Here is a 25,985-nt window from a genome sequence, read left to right as displayed (position 1 = left end):
GTGCGCCCGGCCCTTCAGAGTCAAACAATTTCGACGCGATTGGTGCTACAGCCACGCGTGCTGAGACTTTCAGCCCGAGACTCGGGGATCGGACCCCGGCGAGACCAAATTCAATTTGTATTAAACAAAAAATGGCGTGAATCAAGTTTGATGTGTGTGTCCTTCCTTTTCAGCTATCATTCCTTTATTTAACATCAATATTCAAACCGTAAGGCGTGAATTTAATAGGAAAATAGCATGTAAATCAGCCGTGGCGAAAATGCGACTCGGGAGCACATTGTGGCTCGCAATGATAGCTACGCATTTTTCTTGCTTCCTATCTCCCCCAACCCCCACTCTCTCACTCAATGGAGTCAAACTCCGTTCCATTTGTATTTGTCTCTGACCTGCGAGTGGCGTATCGTCGCATTATCTCTCTCGAAACCATGTACCTCTACAAAAACGAAAGTTTCAAGTAGGATGGGAGGACGCATTTTTTTGCTGCCAATATGATGAGAATATTAAATGTATGATTTGTTCACAAGTATTACGAGGAAAACGGCTGTGTAACATAAAACGGCATTATACTACATGTCACTCATGAAACATTAAAAAGGTTAAGTGTTATTGTTATTATTATTATTATTATTATTATTATTATTATTATCATCATCATCATCATCTCTGTACGTCGATCCTTTTTCAGCAGATGTACGACTAATGCGGTTAGATCTTCAATTTAAACTCACAGATTTTAAATGTAATGTTAAATGAAAGCTAGATGTAAGGACTTGACAAATGTTGAACTTTTCAAATCTTTGTCAAAAAATAAATATCCGAAGCTTCGTTCTTTCGCTTGCTCCGTTGAAGCCATGTTCGCTGCAACTTACGTTTATGAAAAATTATTTTCAACAATGAAAATAGTGAAAACCAAATTTAGATCACGACTGACAGATAAATAACTTCGTGATCAACTACGACTGGCAGTAAGTGACATAATTCCTGATTTTGAAACTCTGTCGCAGAGACATTCTGAAGATCGTTAATTTTAGGTTATGATAATGTGTCCTATGTTTTCTTATTAATTTCTTTCTTCTTTACACGTACTAAACATTAGTTTGTAGCCTTGCACTGTATAAAATTATATTTAAGTGCTTGATGTGAGGAAAATGAAAATCCGTTAATAAGTCAGACAGTTGCTCCACTTCCCCTTCGGGTGTCCGCCTCCCTCCACAGGTGCTATGCACGTTGCAGGTTACACAGTAACTCGGCGCACGATTACATTTTCGCCACGGCTGATGTAAATGCACTATAAAGTACAGCAGTCACATTTTGCTCTGTATCTCATCAAGTTTTAAAGCTATTCATTTGTAATTTTTAAGACAGATTAAGGTAATTCTGGTGTATATTACCTGTAAATTTTAATATTTTAGTAAACGCTTATAATAATTTTAGTAAAATATTTAAAAAAAAATCTGCGATATCTACATATATAATTTAATTTATGTATCTAGAAGTATTTTCCTGTATTAATCTGCGAATGAGATGCGATTTTTCTTAATTTTTAAAAATTAATGAGGCCTTAATTAATGTAACTTTTCAAATTAAAAAAAAAAAACAAAAACAAACAAAGTAAAATCCTTTGTAACTACTTTTACATGTGCTAACTATCTTTATATAATTCTTGTTTAGCTCTAAATATTCTCCGTTAAAATTATTTTCTTTACAATCAATTGAGAGGTTTGCCGGAAAAAGGGCGTATACGTCAATATAGTGAATTGAGATACATGCAATCTAAGATTTTAAAACGCACCTGAATAAAATGTAATACATCCACGCAGCCCTGTCCTGCAGGTATGTACAGTACAATCAAAACAAAATTTCGCTACTATAATTATTCACTACAGTTTAAACCGTTTTCCCGAAGAAGGGCGTATAGGTCTATCCGCCTTTCTTCCGGCAAAGCCCTCAATTGTCTCTCGCTTTATTAAATGAAAATATCTCGGTGTTGCTTATGAACACCCTGTATATGGACGCTTGGAACTGCAGAGATAATTGAGCATCGAAATTCCACGTGGAGGAAAAATAACCAACAAATTTTGTCTGCAGTACTCTGTTATGGGTCCCGCGCCGTGGCGTCGTGGTCTAAGGTATCCTGCCTAGGATTCGCGTTACGGAATGCGCGGTGGTTCGAGTCCTCATGGGGGAAGAAATTTTCTCATGAAATTTCGGCCAGTGTATGGGACCGGTGCTCACCCAGCATCGTGATGTACTTGGGGAGCTACGATAGGTAGCGAAAATCCGGTTCAGCAAACCAGTTATAACGGCTGGGGGATCATTGTGCTAACCACACGATACCTCCATTCTGGTTGGATGATCGTCCACCTCTGCTTCGGCATGTGAACGTGAGGCCAGCAGCGGTCGGACTTCGCTCTTCAGGGCTGTAGCGCCACGGATTTCCTTTTACTCTGGACGGGATTCTTTCACATGCTGTCAGTCACTGGATCAACAGCTATACTTCCCTCCAGAAGGAAGCCATGCCGAACATTTTATCGTCCTTTCAACAAAAGAAGTGTTTTATTAACAATTTTCTTTTAGTTGTGTCAAGTGTACCTTCTTCGAGTAAAGTATAATATACTTGTTAATGAAAATACTTATGATTATGTCTCGTGACCAAAATAATGTACGAAATGGAAATATAAAAATTGGAGATTTATCCTTCGAAGAGGTGGAAAAATTCAAATACCTGGGAGCAACAGTAACAAATATAAATGACACTCGGGAGGAAATTAAACGCAGAATAAATATGGGAAATGCCTGTTATTATTCGGTTGAGAAGCTTTTGTCATCTAGTCTGCTGTCAAAAAATCTGAAAGTTAGAATTTATAAAACAGTTACATTACCGGGTGTTCTGTATAGCTTTGTAACTTGGACTCTTACTTTGAGAGAGGAACAGAGATTAAGGGTGTTTGAGAATGAGGTGCTTAGGAAAATATTTGTGGCTGAGAGGGATGAAGTTACAGGAGAATGGAGAAAGTTACACAACGCAGAACTGCACACATTGTATTCTTCATCTGACATAATTAGGAACATTAAATCCAGACGTTTGAGATGGGCAGGGCATGTAGCATGTATGGGCGAATCCAGAAATGCATATAGAGTATTAGTTGGGAGACCGGAGGGAAAAAGACCTTTGGAGAGGCCGAGACGTAGATGGGAGGATAATATTAACATGGATTTGAGGGAGGTGGGATATGATGGTAGGGACTGGTTTAATCTTGCTCACGATAGGGACCGATGGCGGGCTTATGTGAGGGCGGCAATGAACTTCGGGTTCCTTAAAAGTCATTTGTAAGTAAGTAAGTACCTTCTTCGAGTACCGATAATTCGAGACGCGAGAATACAATATTTTAGCCGCATGAAAACAAAATATAAAATCTCATACAAATTTTTAAAGTTGCCGGTGTTCTTCGTTCGGGTTATGTGGTCAAATTTTTAACACTATTTTGCTCAAATTAATCGAAATTTTTCCTCAAGTAAGATCCTTTGAATTTTGCGTGTCGTAGACTCCCAGTCCTTGCCTGTTTTTACAGTCCAGTCTTTCCGCTTACACATAAGACAGACCACTCTATCATAAATAATTTATTCGGTTGGTTTTATGTTACAGTTTTACGGCTCTATGTAACGCTTGGCAATGGAAACTGGGAGACAAGGACATCTTATTCATCCCCCTACATCACAGGCCCTACAATCCTGGTGAGTAGTGCCATCGCATCGGCTTCAAGACGGGCCTCGTGTGACAGTAATATGATATCGGAGTAATAAAATTCTTTGTCCTGCTTGACGTCAAACTGACCCGGATTCAACCCAAGGTTTTATTTTTTAATTTCTTTTGTTTCTTGTGTCGAGTCCAGACAGCAAATTCGCATTATAAATGACGTATATCATCATGACACGTAGGTACTGTATAGGTTGTACAGGGACATCATTTTATTTTTACTTCAATTTTTATTGTACCTGAGTCTTTTAATGTACTTCACTCCCACCCCTTCTACTAATGAAGTTCAACACAGATCCAAGACCGCATATACAGTCATAGTAGCCATACGGTCATAGTAAACAGTACGTTCCAAAAATATGTTCGCGTTTTCCAGTGACGAAAGGACTTTCAATATTAAATTATTTTCTCAGTTACTGTCGTGCATTTGCCTACGTCGCATTCCGGTTTCCCCCACCAGCTTCTATTCGCCTCTCTGTAAAGGCTAATGGCTGGGTTGTCTTAGTTCTTTTCTGAGTACATTAATTTTTGTTAGGAATTGGACGTCTACGTAATATTATACCCATACAACTGCTTAAAATAAGTTAAATAAAAGGGCCTCGTTAAGTAACTAACTCTCACCTGGTTCCCCCCCCCCCTTTCTACGACCCTGCGACATAACCACTTGGACGGGCAATAGATAGCATGTCTGAGTAATTTTATCTTTTTGGATAGCGCAGAAGTGAAGATTGAATTTACAGTACGTAAGGTACTCTTTTATAGAGTAGGTACAGAATCATTTCAAGATGAGATACTGGTATGAAGGACGAAACTGGTAATTGGGATTAGGTACAATAGTCTATAGTGCGATAATATGCACAAAAGAACTGCAGCCTGTATCGAAATGAACGGCCACCATTTTTTTAAAATGTGTTTAAATATCCATATTATGATTATTTTTCAATTTAACTTCATTCTCTATATTGTACGCTAATGTGCTGCAGACAGTACAATATACACTGCATAATGAATACGTTCGCATGGACAACTCAGTTCGTGAGTAACAACACTTATTGTTAATACTGTACTGTATTTTGGTTAAACAAAAACTTAATGAAAATTATGAAAGTCAAAAGCGCGATATTTCATAGTTGACGTAAATGGATGAACTACTTTTCTTCCCTCCTATACCTAGTAAAGTGATTTGTTTGTATTTTACGCCAGTATCATCGAACTCCAGCCGAGGAAGGGGGTAGCAAACGGTGTTTTCGGTTCTCAACAAGGTATAGCCAGGTTAATATTAGAAATGTTAGTAAAAATAAAATGATGTCCCTGTATTAATCCTGCGGCTGGCGCCATGCCGTGATTTTCCGGTTGTGTGTGGAGGGCATAAGTTTCTATTTCTTCTGCGCGCGCTATTCCTCCATCCGAGTGTTCGCTTTGTATTAGAATATAATAATACTTACTTTGGCTTTTAAGGAACCCTCACATAAGCCCGCCATTGGTCCCTATCCTGAGCAAGATTAATCCAGTCTCTACCATCATATCCCACCTCCCTCAAATCCATTTTAATATTATCTTCCCACCTACGTCTCGGCCTCCCCAAAGGTCTTTTTCCCTCCGGCCTTCCAACTAACACTCTATATGCATTTCTGGATTCGCCCATACGTGCTACATGCCCTCCCCATCTCAAACGTCTGGATTTAACGTTCCTAATTATGTCAGGTGAAGAATACAATGCGTGCAGCTCTGCGTTGTGTAACTTTCTCCATTCTCCTGTAACTTCATACCTCTTAGCCCCAAATATTTTCATAAGAGCCTTATTCTCAAACACCCTTAATCTCTGTTCCTCTCTCAAAGTGAGAGTCCAAGTTTCACAACCATACAGAACAACCGGTAATATAACTGTTTTATAAATTCTATCTTTCAGATTTTTTTACAGCAGACTAGATGACAAAAGCTTCTCAACCGAATAATAACAGGCATTTCCCATATTTATTCTGCATTTAATTTCCTCCCGAGTGTCATTTATATTTGTTACTGTTGCTCCAAGAGATTTGAATTTTTCCACCTCTTCGAAGGATAAATCTCCAATTTTTATAGTTCCATTTCGTACAACCCATCACCGTAAAAAAACAGCTTGTTACGAAACCTAACAGTAAGAATATAATAATAATAATAATAATAATAATAATACTAATAATAATAATAATAATAATAATAATAATAATAATAATAATAATAAAGTGTATAAGAACCCTTTTGAAAATATTCAGTTAGCATTATAGAAAAGGACGTTTTTAATGAAAAATTGTGTGGCGCACAGTGTGCTCCGCGCGCCTGGTAGTGTTACCAGAAAAGACGCGCCCGCCGAAGGGTTAATAAGTTATTTTAAATGCATATCCGTGGAGCACAATTTAGTGGAGGCTCAAAGGCGATGAAATTTACAGACGATCAAATGTTTGGCATGGCTTACTTAGAAATGGTAGGGTTCCGTATTCTGCCTATCTGCTTACCTACGTAACTACCCATTTATCTACCTATTCCGCGCCGTAACGTCGTGGTCTAAAGCGTTATGTCTAGCATTCACGTTACGGAATTTGCGCTGGTTCGAGTCCTCATTGGGTAAGGAATTTTCTCACAAAATTTCGATCAGTGTATGGGTCCGGTGCTATCCAACATCGTGCTGAATTTTGGGAGCTACAAAAAGTAGCAACCTCTGTTTTGCTAACCAGTAGTAATGACTTGAGGGATGATCATGCTAATGATTAGACTTCGGATTCAGGTTTTATTTCTAGATTTGCCTAAAGGAATAAATAAAAACCATTGATGTAGGTACACGTTTCATGAAAAGTTATACCACCTGGCAGAGTTTAACTGCGCCTAAAATGCCTATGTTACTCATTAGTACCTATTTTGTGTTTTTGAGCCTAAAATTGTCTAAATTAAATATTTCCGGAGATCTTCGGAATTTTTTGATTTCCCGAAAAAAAAAAAACGAAGTTAAAATGCAATCTCAGAATTTTTTTTTTTTTAATTTATGAAATTATTTTTTTAAACAAAAACCAATATCTGACATACGAGGTGTGTTAAAGAATATCGAATCTTTGATCGACAAAAAAAAACATATTTTATTCATACACAATACATTTAGGCCTACTCTAATTATTTTGTGATAGTGACTGAGTTTGGTGAGAATGTATTTTCTACAGATGGATTGTCCTGTTATTCTGTTTGTATTTAACTATTAAAATCACGGCCATTTTTTAAATTTTAATGTCATATTTTCAGAAATTTAAGGGCGATTTATAGGTCATTTTTCTGTGATTTTTAGCTCATCAGACACCGGAATTTTGGCAGAATGCCTTTTTAAATGTGTTTAATCTATCTTCATTTTGAAAGTAAATCTGTACGAAGTATATCTTTGTGATTGAAACGTCACAGTTTTATGTTGCCCTTTTCTGCCTTTTTTAATATAAATGCCTAATTTGCAAAATAAATGCTTTTTTGCCTTTATTTGATTATTTATCTACTATTTATTAATTTATTATTAAAAATTGCCTACAGATATATTTTAATTTATTTCTATAACCGCTACAATGAAAGTGACTTCACCGAATGTATATTATTGTCTTTCAGTCAGTTCATATTCTCTTTGCAACAATGAGTGCTGCCGTGCAAAAATGTATAACAGTAAGCGTTTTAATTATCGCTTGTGTTTATTTGACAAGGCAACAATGAGTGCGGGTCTAACGTTATTTTTAACGGTTATTATTTTTTTTTTTTTTAGTTTTCATTGCGACGTTGTTGTAGCTATATATTTCATATCGCAACATATCAGTACAACCAAACATAAAAATGCACTTTTTCAAGGCTAATGGGAAGAAGATTTCTTTGCTTCCAACAGTAATTGCAACATCGAGTCGAAAAGCTCAATTGTCATTCGACTTATGTAAAGCTTTTCTTGCTGCCGAAATAAATCCCTTTGTGGAAAGTGGAAGGTAGTGGGTCTAGTGCAAGGTTTTTGTAATTGCCTTTTATTGCGTATTTTAGCTATTTATAATGCCTTTTTACCTGCCTATTTGAGTTATTTATGATGCCTTTTTGCCTGCCTATTTTAGCTATTTATAATGCCTTTTTACCTGCCTATTTTAGCTATTTATGATGCCTTTTTGCCTGCCTATTTTAGCTGTTTATGATGCCTTTTTGCCTGCCTGTTTTAGCTATTTATATTGCCTTTTTGCCTGCCTATTTTAGCTATTTATGACGCCTTTTTGCTTGCCTATTTTCGCTATTTATAATGCCTTTTTGCCTGCCTATTTTAGCTATTTATGATGCCTTTTTGCCTGCCTATTTTAGCTATTTATAATGCCTTTTTGCCTGCCTATTTTAGCTATTTATGATGCCTTTTTGCCTGCCTATTTTACCTATTTATGATGCCTCTTTGCCTGTCTATTTTAGCTATTTATAATGCCTTTTTGCCTGCCTATTTTAGCTATTTATGATGCCGTTTTGCCTGCCTATTTGAGCTATTTATAATGCCTTCTTGCATGCCTATTTTAGCTATTTATGATGCCTTTTTGCTTGCCTATTTTAGCTATTTATAATGCCTTTTTGTCTGCCTATTTGAGCTATTTATGATGCCTTTTTGCCTGCCTATTTTAGCTATTTATAATGACTTTTTGTCTGCCTATTTTAGCTATTTATAATGCCTTCTTGCCTGCCTATTTTAGCTATTTATAATGCCTTCTTGCTTGCCTATTTTAGCTATTTATGATGCCTTTTTGCCTGCCTATTTTAGCTATTTATGATGCCTCCTTGCCTGCCTATTTGAGCTATTTATGATGCCTTTTTGCCTGCCTATTTTAGTTATTTATAATGCCTTTTTTCCTGCCTATTTTAGCTATTTATGATGCCTTTTTGCCTGCCTGTTTTAGCTATTTATGATGCCTTTTTGCCTGCCTATTTTAGCTATTTATGGTGCCTTTTTGCCTGCCTATTTTAGCTATTTATGATGCCTTTTTGCCTGCCTATTTTAGCTATTTATGGTGCCTTTTTGCCTGCCTATTTTAGCTATTTATGATGCCTTTTTGCCTGCCTATTTTAATGATTCATAATGCCTAAACTTCCGGACTCTGAACATAATTAATATATTTTCGAGTCTACATATTTTTTTTTCGGATCGGTAACAGCGAGTTTTTATTTTTTACAGTACTGCGTACCGTCCCAACTACAGCACTGAGAACAGTCAATTTATTATTATGGAATGTCAAAGATTTTCTGACGGAATTTTACGGATGCTGACAAGTCTGCATGGGAGGTGTGATAAACAGACGAATAGAGTTTATTACCTCCCGAGCTCGAAATAGCTGTTACTCGCGTTTGGCAAGTACCCCCCTCCTCAAGCATTCCCGGCGTCTGAACGACTCGGTTCCGCAGAACTGACTTTATTGCGTGCGTAGAATTTATGTCGTCTGGAACTATTAAAAGACGTTCGTTCGGTTTATTGTGGGTCAAGTGCCCAAGGCCCGGCTCGAGACGCGCGCCGACCTTGACATGAAGACGGGCTGAGCGCAGCGCTTCCAACAGGTAGTTAAACTGCACAAATGTTGCAGAGCGAAGCGGATAACTGCTTCCTAGGATGTCGAGCGGACGGTAAGGCACGGGCAGCGCGGGCACAGAATCGCGACGCCTCTGTGCCACTTGCACGTGCTGCGCTGTGCTGTACTGGCCGTTGGCTCAGTAAATGCCTTTTGTTCTGTAATGGAAAAAAAAATGGTTTACTTAACGACGCTCGCAACTGCAGAGGTTATATCAGCGTCGCCGGTGTGCCGAAATTTTGTCCCGCAGGAGTTCTTTTACATGCCAGTAATTCTACTGACATGAGCCTGTCGCATTTAAACTAGTGCTGTTGATGGATCAAAATATTTAATCGATTAACTGTTTGAATTTAATCGATTAGTCGATTATACTGTAATACACAATTATTGTCAAATTTAACTTGTGTTCGATGATAAACTTAAGTATTAAATGTTGTTTACCTGTATATATTGTATAGTTATATTACAAAACAACTATTTTTATTACTTACTAACATTATTTATTATGAGGCTTATAATTTATTGTGTCAATTTCTCAGGGAATTGTTCTGTAATGGAAAAAAAATGGTTTACTTAACGGCGCTCGCTACTGCAGAGGTTATATCAGCGTCGCCGGTGTGCCGAAATTTTGTCCCGCAGGAGTTCTTTTACATGCCAGTAATTCTACTGACATGAGCTTGTCGCATTTAAACTAGTGCTGTTGATCGATCAAAATATTTAATCGATTAACTGTTTGAATTTAATCGATTAGTCGATTATACTGTAATACACAATTATTGTCAAATTTAACTTGTGTTCGATAATAAACTTAAGTATTAAATGTTGTATATCTATATATATTGTATAGTTATATTACAAAACAACTATTTTAATTACTTGGTCCGGGGTTCGATCCCAGGTGGTGACAGGATTTTTTCTCGTTGCCAAACTTTCAGAACGGCCCCGAGGTTCACTCAGCCTCCTATAAAATTGAGTACCGGGTCTTTCCCGGGGGTAAAAGGCGGTCAGAGCGTGGTGCCGACCACACCATCTCATTCTAGTGCCGAGGTCATGGAAAGCATGGGGCTCTACCTCCATGCCCCCCAAGTGCCTTCATGGCATGTTACGGGGATACCTTTACCTTTACCTTTTTACTAACATATTTATTAAGAGACTTATAATTTATTGTGAAGTAATTGTATGTAGCAACAAGGTTTTTTGATTACTGCACAGGACTCCACTATGTGAAGCAATCAAAAAACCTTGTTGCTACAAACAATTTATAGACTTGCTAAAATTTATGTTCAAAAGACTGTAGACACATATTTCACCATTATCTGTGTAAAAATTAGTAGTATAGATAAGTAGTATACAGTATAACAAAAACTAAAACCCTAGCATACCGCTTGGTGAATTAGGGTTCTTTACCGCGGATATTTAATAATAATAATAATAATAATAATAATAATAATAATAATAATAATAATATAATTTATTGTGTCAATTTCTGAGGGAATTGTTCTGTAATGGAAAAAAATATACTGTATATGGTTTACTTAACGACGCTCGCAACTGCAGAGGTTCTAATCAGCGTCGCCGGTGTGCCGGAATTTTGTCCCGCAAGAGTTCTTTTACATGCCAGTAATTCTACTAACATGAGCCTGTGGCATTTAAACTAGTGCTGTTGATCGATCGAAATATTTAATCGATTAACTATTTGAATGAAATCGATTAATCGATTATACTGTAATACACAATTATTGTCAAATTTAACTTGTGTTCGATGATAAACTTAAGTATTAAATGTTGTATACCTGTATATATATTGTATAATTATATTACAAAGCAACTATTTTAATTATTTACTAACATTTATTAAGAGACTTATAATTTATTGTGAAGTAATTGTATGTAGCAAAAAGGTTTTTTGATTCCTTCACAGGACTCCACTATGTGAAGTAATCAAAACACCTTGTTGCTACAAACAATTTATAGACTTGCTAAAATTTATGTTCAAAAGACTGTAGACACATATTTCACCATTATCTGTGTAAAAATTAGTAGTATAGATAAGTAGTATACAGTATAACAAAAACTAAAACCCTGAATTAGGGTTCTTTTCCGCGGATATTTAATAATAATAATAATAATAATAATAATAATAATAATAATAATAATAATAATAATAATATAATAATAATATAATTTATTGTGTCAATTTCTCAGAGAATTGTTCTGTAATGGAAAAAATAATATATGGCTTACTTAACGACGCTCGCAACTGCAGAGGTTATAATCAGCGTTGCTGGATGTGCCGGAATTTTGTCCCGCAGTTCTTTTACATGCCAGTAAATCTACTGACATGAGCCTGTCGCATTTAAACTAGTGCTTTGATCGATCGAAATATTTAATCGATTAACTATTTGAATTTAATCGATTTAATCCTCCATTCACTCTTTGAGTCGCTTGAGAAACTTCTTGCCCCAGCAACTAAAACTTACCCTAGTACAAACCCTAGTAATGCCGCACTTCGATTATTGTGACGTTTTGTTAAGTGACCTAAATTCTGAATTGTCAGTCAAGTTACAGCGAGCTCAGAATATGTGCGTCAGATACGTGTGCAACATCCGACGATATGATCACATATCACCGTCCTTCGCAAGTCTCTCGTGGCTCCGACTTAAAGAACGCAGAACTTTACACTCTTTGTCTTTACTCTTTCGAATTCTGCACACCTCAACACCAAATTACCTTTCGTCTCGTTTCTCTTATCTACACTCTAACCACGACGTAAATACCAGATTACTTATCTGTGGCACGCTAAATATACCTCTTCATAGAACATCTTGTTATTCCTCATCCTTTACAATATCCACCTCGCGTCAATGGAATTCCTTGCCACAAAGTATTAGGGGCTGCAAGACAACAAACACCTTTAAGAACAGCTTAAAAGATAACCTTTTTAGCATTTCACTCCAATCATACTGATTTAAACTATCACTGACTACACTGTTACTTTTTTCTTTAGACATCATCCTGATTGTGCTGTATTTTCAAAATTGTCTCATAATAATCTCTTTCTATTATCTAATATCATTTGAAATATATTAACATTCTATGTATTTTAGTTTAATTCTGCTACACAGTTTATTTCAGTGTTTAATTAATAGTTCATAGTATTTTGTTGTTTAATTCGTAAATAACTCTTGTATACATGTAGACTAACTCTCATCTAAATCAAATTGTTGAATTCTTTGTAAGTTCATGCATATGTATATACACTTTTTGCTGGTTGAGTGGAAGAGAAGGCCTTACGGCCTTAACTCTGCCAGCTAAAATAAATCATTATTATTATTATTATTATTATTATTATTATTATTATTATTATTATTATTAATCGATTATACTGTAATACACAATTATTATTAAATTTAACTTGCGTTTGGTGATAAGCATAAGTATTAAATGTTGTATACAGTCTGTATATATTGTATCGTTATATTATAAAACCACTATTTTAATTACTTACCAACATATTTATTGTGAGGCTTATAATTTACTGTGTCAATTTCTCCGGGAATTTTGGAGACAACCATAAATAACAAGAAGTTTGAAGACTCACCTAGTTAATACTGCTTCATCCATGATTTTAAACATGTGAGTGCATTCACATGCTCAGAATTAAGTGCCGCACTACCGAGTTTACCTCTAAAATTCTCATACGACAGAATGGAGTTTACAATTTTCACAAACCACAGAAAACTGATTTTTTTTTCTTTATCAAACTAAACACATAACATTCATATACAAACTCAGTACAGAAACTGCAAAAGTACAACGGTCGAAACAGAAGACTGGTCCCTATTGTAATCGAATTACCAGATTTTAGAAAGAGAAGAAGGTTTCATTTGCACACATTGTAGATATGGCTATTTTATAAGGGATGAGGGGGACGAATCCTAGAAAAGTATGTATTTCATATGCTATGAAGATGAGCTGACAACAAGGTGGAAGTTTTCTTGGAAAACCATAACACTTAATAAGGGTTTAGCATTGTGTTTCAACTTTCAATAGAGGTAGACTAGGTCACTGTCCTCATATCTCCACCTCTTTCTTAAGTGTTTGTGCAAAGATTTTTCTACGCTACCTGGTTTACAGTTAGAAAATAACAATACTATTGTGCTTTTAAGTAAGCAATTTCCGAGAGAGAAATATTTCCGGAATTTTAGTAAGAGTTTGTATTAACAAAATAATAATTAATATCAACTACAACCGATTAATTTTAACCGACTCGATTATTCGATTAAATATTTTTGATCGATTAATCTTACAACAGAAATTGTTCGATTAATCCATTAAATCCCACAAAACTAATTTAAACACACTTAAATGTCGTCTACCTGGATCGGGATCGAACGCACAACCTCGAACATAGAAGGCCAGCGCTATACCAACTACGCTACCGAGGCCGATTGCTGTAATGAACATCACGAGGCGCTGGACGTTGTGATTATTAAGATTCTGTGCAAATGCGACCTGAGTTATTTAGGGAATGGATTTTAAGGTAAAAAAAAGCGATTTTGGACTTTATAAACTTCATTTTAGGACTTTTAGGCGTTTATAATAAATTAATAACTATTAAATTTATTTGATTTTATTATTTATTAAATCGGGGAACGCCTTTTGAGCGACACCAATTTTTCATATATTTATTTTGAGTGAGTGACTTGGAAAATTTATTGCGGTAATTTTATCTATTTATTAATTTACTCATTTTTATAAACGTATTTATTTGGGTAGACCAACCAAAACAATAAATATTTTATCATGTCTTAAAAAATTGCAAATAAATTTCTTATGTTTTCAGTCTGGAAAGGAGGTCTTTTAGCAGATTTACCTCTGATTCATTGATGACCAAACCTTTTTATGACATTATTGAGTTTGGTAATGTTAACATTGTTTAGTGTTTTTGATACGATTTTTTCGTCTTTTCTGCCCTCTGCTTGTTTATTTTATATTTTATTGTATGTATCCTATTGACTTTGTCGATTGCACGTATTTGTGCTTACTGACTGTAATGATATTCAATAAATTCTATCTATCTATCTATCTGTCTGTCTGCCTGCCTGCCTGCCTGCCTATCTATCTATCTATCTATCTATCTATCTATCTATCTGTCTGTCTGTCTGTCTGTCTGTCTGTCTGCCTGCCTACCTACCTATCTATCTATCTATCTATCTATCTATCTGTCTGTCTGTCTGCATATCTATCTATCTATCTATCTATCTATCTATCTATCTATCTATCTATCTATCTATCTATCTATCTATCTATCTATCTATCTGCCTGCATATCTATCTATCTATCTAGTCTGTCTGTCTGCCTGCCTGCCTGCCTGCCTATCTATCTAGTCTGTCTATCTATCTATCTATCTATCCTGATTGAGTTAAAGCTAATAGCCCAATTAAGACCGGAAGAATTTATTACAGGTGAGTTCTTCCAATCGCCGTCAATACTTCACGACTCTCCCAACTTTTTTCCCCTTTCAGAAGAAAACAACGCTACACTTTTTTTTTTCTCGGCCGGATTTCAAACCGGGAACCTTGCATCTTGACGATAGACTATCGAGGATGATATCAGTGCCCTTGGTGGGATACGAACTCATAACCGTGGATTCTACAGGCCGTCAAGTTTGCGCTCCTTAGCGACCTCGTGCACCAGGGCCGGCGAATTCTTTCAGCGGTGCGCGACAGTCTTGTAATCTCCCTGACCTGTATTGTAAACAGCAGCGCCCACCCGAGATATAGCCTAGGCCTACGTGAACTTGCTCGCTGGAACTTCCCCTGTATTGTTGACGCTCTCTCGGAGCACCAAGGTCAAGAGCAATGAGAAACAGCACAAAGGGCGCAGCTGTGTCTGTCTTGTCGAGAGCCAACTTCCGCCTCCACAGTTCCACCCACACCAGCAGCTATCTGCAATCCGCAATTAACGCAGTGCAGCAATAGTACTCCTATCGGATTACGCTGAGAATTGGGAGACGCTGTTCTATATTGTGTTAATAGACGAGACCATGTGTCGCAGCTTTTGTGTTTTATCATTAGAGGAAGTTTTTTGATGCTCCAGAAAATCAAGTTAGAAATTTCGCGGAACTACTTTTCAGCGTGCTGATTCCGCGAAAGTGGCTGGGCATACCGTCTGTCTGTGTTTGTACAGCTATTTCTGCTTAACTATTTTTCGGATTTTTTTGACAATCAATCAATCAATCAATCAATCAATCAATCAATCAATCAATCAATCAATTCGAATTTATTATCATGGGCATGAGTATACAGGTATGGTCAAAATACAATATAAATGAATGGTGAATTTGCAAAACGACTTAAGTCCTTAGAAGTATATTATTTCAATGTACCGAAGTACATATGATATTTCCATGCAGATATTCTGCGTCATCATACGATGAAAGAAATTGAATATATGAAGAAATATATATAAGAAATAATATATGATATGCGTAAATCACGAAGTCATTTAAGATGGCGCTTATTCCGTCGGATCCCGGCCAACTAGTCACTCATAACGAGTGCACCTCAGCACATGTGTGGACTTCGGTCCTATGTTCATAGACATCTATGACGTAGTGCAGAGGGCGGCCACTAGAGGGAACCCAAGAGTTGGAACTCAATCAGAGACGATTCTGTCCGACGTCGGGGTTGTATCCGGTGTGGCTTAGTGGATAAAGCATCAGCACGTAGAGCTGAAAACCCGGGTTCAAATCCCGGCGCCGGAGAGAATTTTTCTCCGTTCCATTACTCTTTCATCCTTAGAAGTAGTTTTGAGAAAATTAAAGAAAACTGTTTTTGACCTCGCTGAATCATATATTGTTACAATATAATTTTTTTTTATGCTCGATCATGCCGAAATGTAGTAATTATACACCTGGTAGCAGTCCCTTAAGGCATGTCATTAAAGTACACCTACTCATTAAAGTACAGGTGTTCAACCAATGACAAGTCAGCTTACAGGTGTTCAGCCAATGACAAGTCAGCTTTGTACCGTTATAAAACCGCAAGTATCAATTATTCTCGGATATGCAATCGAAAGAGAATTAGCGAAAAGTCACGGAGGCTGGAAATCCGATACTGTCGCAGAAGTTTATGTTCTGTTACTATAATAATTAGAGTTAATTGTAAATAATATTCAAATAAATTCAATTTGTCATCTCGTTTTTCAATTCTAAATCAATTTTCAGGTTATATCAGAGTAATGTTCATCTTATTCTGTGCCAAGGTCAATGAAATTCGGCCTCGGAAAAAATCAATACTTTCGCGTATGCGCACATCTCACAATTCAGGTCAGTTCGCACATAACCATAATTTTGAATACTTTCAAGTTAGAAATATGGTCGAGCATAAAAAGTCGTATGAAACTTGCCTATAATGGTAATTAAGACGCTCGTATGAAAATTATGAAACTTGCTTGCGCTCGTTTCATAAACAATCATACTTGCGTCTTAATTGCTACCATTATAGGCTCGTTGCATAATGTACTAATATGTAAGAGAAATAGTTTTAGTATAAAAATTCATACTTTTGTACTCTTCTATCTATTTAATTATCTTCAGGACTTAAGTTGTTCTGCAAATTAACTTCAATCCTGCATCATAATTATTAGGTTACCGACACATAAACATCTTTAACTAAAATAACCTTATTGCAATTGTTGAACAACGTTATTTTGAACAATTTGTTAATCACAAGAGCACAGACCTCTGATGGAGAAAAGTATGATGTTGAAGAAACGTTTCTGAGCACTTATTGCCATTAAGAATTTGGTTAGTGTGTTGTTCTTATTTTGCCCCGGACAACTGTCTGCAAAACAACCACAGTTCTTTAATCTACTGGATGGGACACAGTTATTGAAGTAGTGTGCAGAGAAAATTACATACCTTATTAAGACTTTTCTTGGCCTGTCCCTCATGGTAGACACAAAAGGACATTTCGCTAGTTTTCATGTTGTGCACAGACAAAGCTGGGACGGTAAGCTGGCGATAGTAGTACATATCCTGAACTGTTGTTTAGACAACCATACATTTTTCATGTAGTCAAATGTGACAGCAAGAAAATCCTCGATGCTTAACTTGGCTCCATTTTGCAATACTTCAGCTACAAGTTTAGCACGATTACTGAGTATATTGTTTTTCATTTGCATGCTCTGTTCTTCAAACGTAATAAATTTTCTCAAATAAAGTATTACCAATAACAACAGACAAAAAACATTTTGTTTGTCAGCCGATTGTATGATTAAAATTACATATTATGTAAGTTTGTTTAATACTCGACAGGCAAAACAACTTAAGTCCAGGACTAAAGTCTTTTTACCCCTTAACCAAACATTCTACTGCTAAGAAAAACTATACAAAGTTCTGCTACTAAACGATGCTCCTTGCACACAGTAACATAATCATGCTCTCAACTCAAAACCCCCAAAATGTGGACTTAAGTCGTTTTGGAAATTCACCATTCAAATATGTGGAGTGTATAATAAAATAATGAAAACATTTAAATAGATTGAATACAACGTAAGTGCAAGTATTCTACACATAAAATAAATTAGCTTAATTAAAAATATTTACACTGCTATAAAAATACAGGGACATCATTTTATTTTTACTAACATTTTTAATATTAACTTGCCTATACCTCTGGATCAACGCCGTTTGCTATCCCCTTCCACGACTGGAGTTCGATGTTACTGACGTAATATACAAACAAATCACTTTACTAGGTATAGGAGGGAAGAAAAGTAGTTCATCCATTTATGTAAACTAGGAAATATTGCGCTTTTGAGTTTAATCATTTTCATTAGGTTTTTGTTTAATCAAAATACAGTACAGTATTAACAATGAGTGTTTTTACTCACGAACTGAGCTGTTCATGTGGACGTATTCATTATGCAGTGTATATTATACTGTCTACAACACATTAGAGTACAATATAGGGAATGAAGTTAAATTGAAAAATAATCATAATATGGATATTAAACACATTTCGATACAGGCTTCAGTTCTAATGTGCATATTATCGCACTATAGCATATTGTGCTTAATTCCAATTACCAGTTCTTCGTACTAGTAACTCATGTTGAAATAATTCTGTACCTACTCTATAAAAGAGTACCTTACGTACTGTAAATTCAATCTTCACTTCTGCCTGATCCGAAAAGATAAAATTACTCATACATACTATCTACTGTCCGTCCAAGTGGTTATGTCGTAGGGTCGTAGAAAGGAGGGATATCACGTGACAGTTAATTACTTAACGAGACCCTTTTATTTAAGTTATTTTAAACAGTTGTATAATATTACGTAGACGTCCAATTCCTAACAGAAATTAATGTTCTCAGAAAAGAGCTAAGATAGCCCAGCCACTAGCTGGCGAATAAAAGCTGGTGGGGGAAACCGGGATACGACGTAGGCAAATGGACGACAGTATCTGTGCGAAAATGATTCAATATTGAAAGCTCTTTCGTCACTGGAAAATGCGAACATATTTTTGGAACGTACTGTGGCTACTAAGACTGTATATGCGGTCTTGGATCTGTGTGGAAGACGGTTGAAGGGGTGGGAGTGAAGTACATTCAAAAACTCAGGTACAATAAAAATTGAAGTAAAAATAAAATGATGTCCCTGAATTACCTCATATTATTCTTATAGTTTGTTTGTTTCTTATATACAGGGTAAACCGTAAGTAACATCATTAATTTCAGTAGGTTATTCTTTGAGATACCCCAATCAAAAAAGTTTAATACAATTTTGTTCGTTTTTGCTTCCTTTTAGAGATAAATATTGTATTGTATGAAAAAAGAGTCCCGCGCCGTGGCGTCGCGGTCTAAGGCATCCTGCCTAGGACTCGCGTTACGGAATGCGCGCTGGTTCGAATCCTCATGGGCGAAGAAATTTTCTCATGAAATTTCGGCCAGTGTATGGGACCGGTGCCCACCCAGCATCGTGTTGCACTTGGGGAGCTACGATAGGTAGCGAAATCCGGTTGCGAATACCAGCTATAACGGCTGGGGGGATCATCGTGCTAACCACACGATACCTCCATTCTGGTTGCATGATCGTCCACCTCTGCTTCGGCATGTGAGGCCAGCAGCCGGCTGGTCGGTCTAGGCCTTTCACAGGCTGTAGCGCCACGGGTTATTATTATTATGAAAAAAGAAATCATAACGTGTTTTGCAAAAGCCAATTATTTACTTCCCGATATGTTCAACGCGCAGAGCTGAGAGGTCCCGGGTTCGATTCTCGGTGCCGGAACGAATTTTTCTCAAATGAATAGATATTTACAGTATGGCTGTATATGCTCAGTCAATTTAAGAGAGCAGTGTGTTATGATAATAAATTACTGTAAAAATTTTAGTATTGTCCTTGAAATGAACAGAAATTTTATCCGAACAAACGTAATATATATTAAAATCCCTTTTCAAAACGAAATTGACATTTGTTCAGAATACCTTGCGAACTCATTCACATGAAGTCAACTGTGTGAACTCTTTCTAGAAAATGTTCCAGGCTTACCCATACTATAATAGTACATTATGCAACGAGCCTATAATGATAGTAATTAAGACGCGAGGATGTTTATGAAACGAGAGCAAGGGAGTTTCATAATTTTCATACGAGCGTTTTAATTACCATTATAGGCAAGTTTCATACGACTTTTTATGCTCGATCATATTTCTAACTTGAAGTTATTCATAAGTATTCATGTAATTCTTATGTGACTGGGGAGCGAACTGACCTTGTGCAATCTCGTAAATTGTGAGATGTGCGCAGACGCGACAGTATTGATTTCTTCCGGGCAACGAATGTCGACGACCTTGATATAACCTAGAGAGTAAGCTAAACGTTAAACTTGAATTCGACATTGAAAAACGAGATGACAAATTGAATTTATTTGAATATTATTTACAATTAACGCTAATTATTATAGTAACAGAACATAACCTTCTGCGACAGTATTGGATTTCCAGCCTGCGTGACGTTTTGCTAGTTGTCTTTCGATTGCATATCCGAGAATAATCGAAAACCTGAACTTTAATGAATAGGTGTACTTTAATGACATGCATTAAAGGACTGCTACCAGGTGTATAATTACTACATTTCAGCATGGTCGAGCATAAAAATACAAATCGCATAATGAATGCCTATATTTAGAAATATGGCGGAGGGAAAAATACCTTTGGGGAGGCTGAGACATAGATGGGAGGATAATATTAAAATGGGATATGATGATAGAAAGTGGATTAATCTTGCACAGGATAGGGACCGATGGCGGGCTTATGTGAGGGCGGCAATGAACCTCCGGGTTTCTTAAAAGCCATTTGTAAGTAAGTAAGTAAGTATGTTCGAGAGGTGTGGAAACTCGCATTGTCTTGTAAGAGAATTCTGTTTCGATTAACTAATAGTCTACCGTTAACGATGACTTGAATTCTATATCCATATGGTCGAAAACGCACGGACTTAATCTAAATGCAAGTAAATCGCAGGCTGTCTTAATAGGACATCAAAGATCGAAGTGTGACAAACAAAATTTGCCACCGATAATTGTAAATAATACTACTATTCCATACAGCTCGACTGTGAAGAACCTTGGCATTTATATGGATTGTCACCTGGAATGGAATGAACAAGTGAATCACACTTCCAAAAAAATATTTTCTATTATTCACTCATTAAAGCGACTGAAGCACTTTCTTCCTGATAAATTAAAATTAATCCTTGTACAAACACTCGTGATGCCACACTTCTACTACTGCGATATTATATTAAGTAACCTAAATGCAAATTTGAGCAGCAGGCTACAACGTGTGCATAATGCGTGCGTCTGTTATATTTGTAATATTCGTAAGTATGATCATGTTTCCCCGTCTTTCCAAACTCTGTCTTGGCTAAGGCTAAGCGATCGACGAGCCCTGCATTCTCTTGTTCTCTTATTTCAAATTCTGCTTCTCGTTTTCAAAATTTATCCGCATATCATCAGCTAAGTACAAGATCTCATCAGAACAATTTACTCATTATACCCTACCACAAGACATCTTTATATTCTTCATCCTATACAGTTTCAGTTGCTAGAAATTGGAACTCGCTACCGAGTGATGTAAGGGGTTGTTGGACAATAACTTCATTTAGGTCAAAATTACATAAATTCTTACTTAACAAATTAATTGCTGATTGATATTTATTACATATTATAATGAAACTAACACCTGTCCATTCCTATTATTATCATTAATTTCTCTAAATAGACTTACAAAACCTCTAATGGCAATTACATTAATATTTTCTTTATATAAATATATTTTAGATTGACGTATATATATTTTTTTTTCTTTCTCCCTGTAACACAGTTCTAGTAAGCTTATATTAAATTAATTTTCATCATTTTACTAGCTATCTCAAACCACAAATTAATTATAATTGATTGAATTAAATTAGCTCATAAATTAAGTTACTACTTTACCTTATAGGTTTATCTAAATTTAAATAAATATGTAGTCTATTAGTCGTTAACTTAACTGAAGAATATTGCTGGAGAACCTTTTAAGTGTAGTGTAAAAATTCGTAATTTAAATATGTATTGTATTGATTAAGGCTGGTTGAGTGGAAGAGAAGGCCTTATGGCCAGCGAAAATAAAACATTATAATTATTATTATTATTATTATTATTATTATTATTATTATTACCGGGTATCATTTTCTTTAAAAAACATCTTGGAAATTACACCAGACACACATTACTTTGATCCGAATCGATTTTGTTTAACGACGACTTTGCCAGGGTGACGGGGATCGAGCTACTGTTCTTAGGCGTCAAGGTTGCGGTAATATACGCATTTTTCATCACATGTGACAATTCCCCTGATAAATCTATCAACTGTCAGATTAGCGATAACCTGACGACGGATATCCACTCTACGTTGAGCCTGATCAGGTGTCAATTTATGAACTACAACTTCTGTACAGGTATGATTTTTCTAAGCATCTTATTGTGGTGATATATTATTATCTTCTTCTAACAACGTACGAGTACTTTTTTGTGGATTTTCTTCCAAAACTATGCGTACATTCTCGATTTTCCTTACCTGACGTCTTCCAGACGTTATAAATCTTTAATATCTCCTTATCTATTATTGAAATACAGTTCACGCTCACTGACGACACTTTCACCCTCGACTTCAGATATTTCTTGAGCCGCTGCAGCACTTTTATGATCTTGTCTTCAGTAATGCTTTAGAAGTAATCTAACATCAAACTCTACCACCTCCATTTTATATTTTTTGTATTAAAAATTGACGCCTGTCATTTGCTCACAATACGCAATAATAATAATAATAATAATAATAATAATAATAATAATAATAATAATAATAATAATAATAATGATAATAATAATAATAATAATCCGTGGCGCCACAGCCCTTGAAGTGCCCAGACCAACCAGCCGGCTGCTGGCCTCACGTTCACATGCCGAAGCAAAAGTGGACGATCATCCAACCAGAATGGAGGTATCGTGTGCTGCACGCTCACTGACGACACTTTCACCCTCGACATCACATATTTCTTGAGCCACTGCAGCAGTTTTATGATCTTGTTTCCAGTAGTGGTTTAGAAGGAATCTAATATCAAACTCTACCACCTCCATTTTGTATTTTTTTGTATTAAAAATTGACGCCTGCCACTTGCTCACAATACACAATAGTAGTAGTAATAATAATAATAATAATAATAATAATAATAATGATAATAATAATAATACTTACTCACTGGCTTTTAAGGAACCCGGAGATTCATTGCCGCCCTCACATAAGCCCACCATTGGACCCTATCCTGAGCAAGATTAATTCAGTCTCTATCATAATATCCCACCTCCCTCAAATCCATTTTAATATTGTCCTCCCATCTACGTCTCGGCCTCCCTAAAGGTCTTTTTCCCTCCGAACTCCCAACTAACACTCTATATGCATTTCTGGATTCGCCCATACGTGCTAATAATAATAATAATAATAATAATAATAATAATAATAATGATAATAATAATACTTACTTACTGGCTTTTAAGGAACCCGGAGGTTCATTGCCGCCCTCACATAAGCCCACCATTGGACCCTATCCTGAGCAAGATTAATTTAGTCTCTATCATAATATCCCACCTCCCACAAATCCATTTTAATATTGTCCTCCCATCTACGTCTCGGCCTCCCTAAAGGTCTTTTTCCCTCCGAACTCCCAACTAACACTCTATATGCATTTCTGGATTCGCCCATACGTGCTAATAATAATAATAATAATAATAATAATAATAATAATAGTAATAATAATAATAATCCGTGGCGCCACAGCCCTTGAAGGGCCCAGACCAACCAGCCGGCTGCTGGCTTCACGTTCACATGCCGAAGCAAAAGTGGACGATCATCCAACCAGAATGGAGGTATCGTGCGGTTAGAACGATGTAAATCTTTAATATCTCCATTTATTATTATTGAAACACAGTACAAAAAGATCGTTGTGCTGCACGCTCACTAACGACACTTTCACCCTCGACTTCACATATTTCTTGACCCGCTGCAACAGTTTTATGATCTTGTTTCCAGTAGTGCTTTAGAAGGAATCTAATATCAAACTCTACCACCTCCATTTTGTATTTTTTGTATTAAAAATTGACGCCTGTCACATGCTCACAATACACAATAATAACTAGGGCTAGGATTCTTAGGTAAATAAATATTTTACTTACGCTGCAATAGAAACTCGTAATTGTGTTTTAAGATTCGGACAAGGTCACCTGAGCATATATTTTAAATTTTATTTCACGTAAAAACACATATTTTGAATTTTTTTTAAGTGTTAATACATATTTTAAATATTCACATAAAACACCTAAAAATTAAGTTTTAATCAAATAGTTTTCGACAAAAGCCCCATTTCAGATTAACCATCACCCGAATGTTCAGTGCAGTTGCTTAGACGTGACAGTTGGCAACTGTTTCTCGGAATTGCCTATTTGTGGATCTGTGGAACTGCAGTCTGCTCTTTCACCACAAGCAATATGAACTGTCACTACTAAACAATCATACTGTAACTAACACACATAAACATTGATGTGTCATTTAGGAATGCCTTGTAAGTTATCATAACGATAATTCGGGAAGCAATTATAATTTCACAAACATCAGCTGCCTCTGCTTTCGTTTCCAATCATAAACATGTCTCTAGGGAGTGCATGTTGCTTCTCAATGGCCAGGGCGCTCTTTTTTCCAGTACAAGGCAGTGTTCCACATAATCGTCAGTGATTTGTGATAGAAAATTTGAGGATGAATCTCATTATGTACTGAAATTCTTCAGCAGTTCGTGAGACAGCATAATTTATACTAGTGAGTAATGCATACTGTTTTGTGCGAGATCGTGCGTATTTGCTTGGTTTCCGCACAAAACCAAGTCGCGGAAAGCCTAAAATTCCACATTCAGTATTCCCAACCTAACACACATAACAATTTCCCTCTTCTTACCGCTTAAGTGACATATTGATTTTACTGCTTTAGGCTTTTAACATATTATTTTTAGAGACGTTCAATATAGTAATAATTATAAATTGGAAACTTACCATTGCAATTTCAGCTAAATTGCACTGTTAATTATTGTTTTTAAATATTTGCAAAAATGAAGCAAACTCTACAACTCCACTAAAGTTACTGCATTCTTGATGCAAGTAACATTAAGGAAGCCGTGAAAAAATCAACAAGATTCCAGACTCATCATAGACTGGGGGAAAAAAAGACAGACGTATATCACGGCCTGCTGGAGTATAGTAAACACAGAAAACATTTTAAAGCAACAATGTTGTAGATAGATATTTTTGTTTTGCAAATTTGCCGTCATTGAACAGAAACCAAGATGGAGATTTCATTGCAACTAATTAGAAATTCCTCTTTCAGGTATGTAATAAACGATCTTCGCACAAAATAATGTATGATACACGAGCGGTATGTTTTCTTTCAATTCTCGGAAATTAAAAAAGCTCAACTACGTTTCGCTTTTTCAAACTTTTCCTCGAACATGAAAACTTCAACATACCGCTCTTGTAACGCATATTACTATTTGTTCACATAAAATAATTGAAACATAATTAAATATTTTTCCTTTTTTGTCACATATTTTCCCGATTTTTGGCATATAAAAATGAATATTTTCCCGATTTTTAGTACCTAAAAATCAGAGTCCTAATGATAACCATAGCGGCCTGTAAAACGCATTACCCAATTAAAGAAAATCATTAAAAATCTTACAAAACACCAAATGTAAAAGACCGACATTAGCTGTCTATGATACGACCTAATCGATCGTCTAGTTCAAAAGTGCGACAACTAAAAAAAAAAAAAAAAAAAACAAGTTTTGAGATATCTTCAATTGAAATTTTCAAATAAATCACCTAGAAAGGAACAGAGTTCTGGTTCATAACCACAACACTTAGAAATGAGTCAGTATTCAGGATGAGTATATCACAATCTTCCAGTTCATTATTAATACATTTCGAAATGTATTAATAAACTCCATAGTTATAATTACTTCTAAAGCGGTTTATTTCGTTTTTCTTTTCTTTTTGGTTGTA

General features: G+C 35.9%; 1 protein-coding gene across 2 annotated transcripts in view; it reads left to right on the top strand.

Annotated features, from left to right (window-relative positions):
* The window catches only part of shd (cytochrome P450 family 24 subfamily A member shade), a 159,951-nt gene that overhangs the window by 49,794 nt on the left and 84,172 nt on the right, over positions 1-25,985 (top strand). The window contains exon 2 of one of the 2 annotated variants that reach the window (XM_069829561.1): positions 3,647-3,735. The exons of the other annotated variant lie outside the window; for it this stretch is intronic. Coding sequence (XP_069685662.1) covers positions 3,674-3,735 — 62 coding nt within the window. The 5' untranslated portion in view covers positions 3,647-3,673. The remainder of the gene's footprint in view (positions 1-3,646; positions 3,736-25,985) is intronic. 2 annotated transcript variants of the gene reach the window in all.

The sequence above is a fragment of the Periplaneta americana genome, chromosome 6 (genome assembly GCF_040183065.1).
Source record: "Periplaneta americana isolate PAMFEO1 chromosome 6, P.americana_PAMFEO1_priV1, whole genome shotgun sequence".
In the NCBI taxonomy this organism is placed as follows: Eukaryota; Metazoa; Arthropoda; class Insecta; order Blattodea; family Blattidae; genus Periplaneta; species Periplaneta americana.
This window is presented reverse-complemented; position numbering and strand designations above follow the sequence as displayed.